The sequence below is a fragment of the Momordica charantia genome, unplaced genomic scaffold (genome assembly GCF_013281855.1).
Source record: "Momordica charantia cultivar OHB3-1 unplaced genomic scaffold, Mcharantia_2.0 BLBB01000056.1, whole genome shotgun sequence".
NCBI lineage: Eukaryota > Viridiplantae > Streptophyta > Magnoliopsida > Cucurbitales > Cucurbitaceae > Momordica > Momordica charantia.
Genome location: NW_028275212.1, coordinates 1 through 5,602, shown reverse-complemented (window position 1 = coordinate 5,602; position 5,602 = coordinate 1). Strand labels below are relative to the sequence as shown.

Here is a 5,602-nt window from a genome sequence, read left to right as displayed (position 1 = left end):
TCCCTTAGTGTATTTAGCTACTTAACATCATAACAAGGTAGGGGAAGAAGAAAATACAAAATGCATGAACTAAAGAATACAAGAAGAAGGGAAGGAAGAAAATCAGTAAAATTTCCACGGCAACAACTCCTTCTCTTTAGGGTTTCCCTCCAAGGTGAGAATCTTCCCTCTTTTTGTGTCTTCTTGCTTTAGGGTTGATGAAGGAATAATGGAGGCAGCCTTCCTTTGAAGCTTTTATACCTCTCCTAAAATTTATGGCAAGAATAGCTCAAATTCATTTACTTCAATAATTTCTTAGGTAAAAGCCTAATGTCGGTTTCAGCTTTTTACAGATTAGTATCCAAGGCTCTAGCATCACCTTTGCTGCCATAAAACATTCAAAATTAGAGGATTTTCATAATATTCAACAACATAGAACACAAATGAAAGTATCCTTTGAATGATCCTATATTAGGCCTAGAACATTCATGATTAGAGCTAACTTGTTCATTTTCTTAACTACCCAAGACATTTTTCTCTTAAAATAACTCTCTTATGAAGAGTTATCACACCCTCAAACTTGAACCATTGCCTGTCCCCAAGAAATATTAGCCCTACACAATAATTACACTAGAGTAAAATGCATACTAAGGACTCCATACTTCTCCCCATGATTCATCACCTCAACAAACTTCCTTCAAACTATTCAGGCATTCAAACCAGAAAAGGATACAGGCTACTAGCCTTTCCTAACCCAGTGGTTTTTTGAATTTATTTTTATTATTTTTTTTTTTTTAACTAGAGTTGAATTACAGGACCAGAAAAAATTCATAGCTATATACAAGGATGCACAAAATATGTTCAGTTTAACTACAGAAAGTATCCCACACTCCCAAACTTAAAATCGAGCATTGTTCTCCATGGGAAAAAGGCTACTAGCCTAAGCTTTTTGAATGACTAAGGACAAGGCTCCCCAAAGTTAAGATTAAAATAATCTACAAAAGGTAATAAAGAGTAGGCTTGAGATTGACGGGTGCAAAAGAGTGTAACATATAGAAATGAGTTATAAGGTCATGGATTGACAGCTTTTGAAATTTGCTAAGGCTAAATTTCTATGACTTTTAGGGGATACTAAGAGAATAACGCTAAGCCTATGCTACTTAAAAACACTTAGAAATTGAGCCAGAACTTTCATTATCCCTAACTAACCATCCAATAGAAGTAGAAATTCATAAGATTGCATCATACTAGTCATCATTAATAGAAGTGTGAGACTCAACAACATGTAAAGAATTCTTGTAAGTCCAAGACATGAGACCCAACTAATATTCTTTCATTTAAAATTAATAAAAGGGGGCAACTAAACAAAAAAAACTAACAAAAAAAATTAAAACGCAGAGAATTAGAAATAAAATGGAAAGGTAATGAAAGCTAGCAACATGTGAAATTAACTCCCTTTTCAAATATATTCTTTGGGTTCTTCATTCATGTTAGTTCTCCCTGGTTTGAAAATGATGCTTCAGTATCGCGGGCTGCTCAAGCAGACTTCCTAATGCTTTTCGCACAATTCAAAATTCCACAATCTGCTTTTAATTCTTTCTTGAAACAAAAAATTGCAGAAATTAATAATAAACTAAAACTTACCTAACTACCAACCAAATAACAAATAAAAACAACAATGTAAAACTTCAAACATTGCAAACTGGTAGGAAGGTAAAGTTGATTTGGAAATTAAAATACTTCCCCTTTTAGCACTCTTTTTGTTCTTCCTCTTTTTCTGCTTGCAAGCTCTCATTAGCATCAGAAGAATCCTCTTGGCCTGCGCTACTCCATGGGATAGGATTGTTATGGTAGTTGTTTAAACTCCGGCTTAAGTGCTTTCTTCTTTGATGGTTTCATGGCGCTGAACTTTCTTCTTTTAAGCTCCAGCGACTTCATTTCTTTCTGCTTGTCACCTCCCAAGTACATTACTTCATCAGGATTTTCTTCCTCAACGACATATTGTTCCAAGTTGGCTTCAGCCAGTTGCTCCATTAAATCCTTCTTTTGAAGCTCATCTGGCAGCATATCATCCAAGATACATATAACAAAGAATTATTCTAACATAGCGGGGTACTTTACTGCATCAAAAACAGAAAAATATTACCTCTTGGTCATGCACCCGCATCATTAGCTCATGGCCTTTTTGGACATCCACCAATGCTCTTCCTATTGTCAAGAAGAGTCTTCCTAAGATAATTGAATTTCCTTCTCAGCTTATAGTCTAAAATTATAAAATCCGCAGGGAATATGAATCAATCCACTTGGACTAGCAAATCCTCAATCTTCCCTTCTAGGTATGTGATGGATCTATCCACAAGATGTAGAGTCAAAGTGGCAGTAGGTCTTGCTTCACCTATCCCTAACTTCTTATAGATAGATTAGGGCATGAGATAGATGCTTGCTCCCAAATCACAGAGTGCTTGCCCAACATTTTTACCACCAGTGGAAACTAGAATGGTGAAACTCCCTAGGTACTTCATCTTTTGAGGAAGCTTGCTAGTCAAAATCGTGCTACATTCCTTAGTTAATGTCACGGTTTCAAACTCATCCAACCTTCTTTTCTTTGTAAGGATATCTTTCCAGAACTTCGCATGGTTGGGCATTTGCTCTAGCACTTCAACTAGGGGAATGTTGATGTAAAGTTGTTTTAGAACATCCAAGAACTTCTGTTTTTCAAGCCCTCTGTTAAGCGATGCTCCAACATCGTCTTTGCTAGGATTTCCAACATGTTTTTTGTAGTCTCTAGAGTCTGATTTTCCTTCTGTAATCTTTGTAGCTAGGGAGGTGTAGGTTTGTACTCTGTTGGGGCTGCTCTAGCCTCTGATGCTCTAGTATCGCCTGTACCCATGTCCTTTCGAGCTTGATTCATATCTTTTAAAACTTCTTCCACTGATACTCCAACATCGACTATCATACTATTATCACCTGACAAGTCTTCTGATGCTCTTTTCATCAACTGTTCCATCTCAATTTCCCTTCTCGTTAAGTCTGTCACGATGATATCAGGGTGAGCTGAGGGTAACATTTTACCACTTAATGTTATGGCCTTGCAGCACTCCTTTCCGTTCCTTCCCAGATGCTCAGTGTCGCTTGGCAATGCCCTATATGACCTGTTTTTCAACTGCTGCAATCTACCCCATTTGGATTTCTTAATTTCTCAATGACGCTACCTGACTTTGGATTAGTGTGGCTTGATTTTGGATTGTAATTGTCTGGTTTTGTATAGTGGCATCATTCTTCGCTATATACTCCTTTATCAAGCTTTCTATTGAATTAGAGGAACTTGGTTCTATCTTTGTACCTTATTGTTGGTTTGATCTTTAAAAACCAGATGGGAAGTTTCCTTTTTGCTGAAACTAACTCATATTTTGTTGTGCTTAATTCCCTTTGCCTCCATCCTGGATTATAAGTATTATCGTAGGAGTTGTTTATGTTTTCATTAGGATTCCCTACATAAAACATTGAGGTTGGGTTTTCTAGACAGAAATTAAAATGACGTTCACCTTTACAATAAGAGCATGAAATAACATGTACATTACTGATAGTAGTGTTAGCAAGTGATGCCCCAGCAACAGCCATGTTCGTCATCATGTTAGTCAAGTTGGAAATCTGGTCATTAATCGATGTCAATACATCATTTTCATGTGTCCCTTGCAAGTTTTTTTCAACTGATGCTATCGAATCTTTCCATTGATGGTTGTTAGATGAAATTCTATGAAGAATATCAAAGGCATCAACATACGCTTTAGATAACAAAGCCCCATTTGTCGATGCATCTACTACCAATCTTGTGGTCTCATTAAGTCCATTATAGTAAGTTTCAATCTGAATGCACCTAGACAAGTCATGATGTGGGCATCTCGGTATTAGCTCTTTAAATCTTTCACATGATTCACTCACTGTCTTCTCAGCTTTTTGTTGGAAATTATCAATATCACTCCTGAACTTTGCATTTTTGCTGGGAGGAGAGTACCTCATCAAAAATTTCTCAACTAAGTCATCCCAGGATGTAATGGATTCCGCAGGCAATGAATTTAACAATTTTCAAGTGTCATCCCTCAACGAAAGGGGGAATAACTTCAGCCGCAACACTTCCTTGAATACATCCTGGATCCAAATGAATCACTCACCTCCAAGAAGTACCTCAAATGGAGATGGGGTCTTTAGAAGCATGCCCGTGGAATTGCCCCTTAGTTCGGAACTTCTAAAACATGTTGGACTTCAATTCAAATTACTCTACTTTAATTTTTGGTTATGCTAAAATGGATGGAAGCCATAAAATGTTTGAGCGGCGTACGCTCCATAGTGCTCTTTCTCTGTTGTCAGCCAATAGAACAACATTTAAAGAAGGAGATGCTGCTGCTCGAACAACTTCTTGTTCATTATTTCTTTCAACCTCCAAATTAGGAACCATAAGGTTCGAAACTCTATTTCGTTGATCCATCTGTCTTTCAACTTCTTGTTGTCTTATTTGTTGTTGTCTTCTTCGATAAAATGTTATTTCTATCTCGTTATCGAGCAAATACTCCAACCCTTACAAATCGTGCATTCACCTACCAATTTCACCAAGTGGGTGTTAAAGAGATCGTACTAGCACTGTTTTCTCAAGTAAAAATTTAAAGTGAAAAGTTGAATCAATCCCCAACAACGGCGCCAAAAAGTTAACGATTTTAACAATCCTAGTGCAACTATACACCAATTGTGTAGCAAGTAATAAAAAAGATTGTATCCACGGAGATTAAATAACTAAACGCTTCAATATTCACTCAAGAAATAAGAAAAACAAACGAGGAATATTTCAAATAGCACTACTTTGCAAATAAAATAAAGTACATTTAAATGAGATTAAAATAGAATTAAAACACGCAATCCCTCAACACAAGGCACAAGAACATAGAAAGAGAAAACTAAACTCAAATGTAAAACCAGGGGTTGTGTCCCTATTACTAAGATGTTACTAACCGATGCTCCAGCAACAAAGTTGCTAAACTACTGGCCAAACAATCATTGCATCTTCTTAGATTGCCTAGATTTTGACGCTAATCCAAAGTCCATTTGAACCAACGATATATCAGAACAATTTTTAACCATATTAGGTGAGTCTATCCTTAAGTACCCACGCTCTATGCTCAAAGATAGATCTAATACAAGTTAAAGTCACCCTCTCAATATTATAATCCCCCGAAAGCTAATAAAGCGCTCATTGAACATGGTGATCAAGCACATTGAACATACAAATACAAAACAAGCTTTAACCAGAGTAGAAACAACTTGTAAACTAGAAAAACAGTGTTTACAGCAACGGTCCACAACCCCCTTAGTATATTTAGCTACTTAAAGTCATAACAAGGTAGGGGAAGAAGAAAATACAAAATCCATGAACTAAAGAATACGAAAAGAGAAGGAAAGGACGAAAATCAGTAAAATTTTCATAGCACCTTCTCCTTAAGGTTTCCCTCCAAGATCATAATCTTCTCTCTTTTTATATCTTATTGCTTTAGGGTTGATGAAGAATAATGAAGGTAGTCATCCTTTGAAGCTTTTATACCTCTGCTAAAATTTACGGCAACAATTTCGGGGG

General features: G+C 36.5%; 1 protein-coding gene and 1 non-coding gene across 2 annotated transcripts; one reads left to right on the top strand and one right to left on the bottom strand.

The window, feature by feature from the left end:
* Positions 1–1,824: 1,824 nt before the first annotated feature.
* On the bottom strand, positions 1,825–3,999 carry LOC148207827 (uncharacterized). The gene is made up of 5 exons (XM_088118261.1): positions 3,525–3,999; positions 3,323–3,419; positions 2,820–3,152; positions 2,435–2,733; positions 1,825–2,036 (listed from the first exon to the last, which is right to left on the bottom strand). Exons 1-5 carry the CDS (start codon positions 3,997–3,999, stop codon positions 1,825–1,827), a joined length of 1,416 nt encoding a protein of 471 aa, XP_087974387.1.
* On the top strand, positions 3,863–3,969 carry LOC148207828 (small nucleolar RNA R71). Its single transcript, XR_015787629.1, has one exon. It is a non-coding gene; the product is annotated as a small nucleolar RNA R71 (small nucleolar RNA).
* Positions 4,000–5,602: the final 1,603 nt, after the last annotated feature.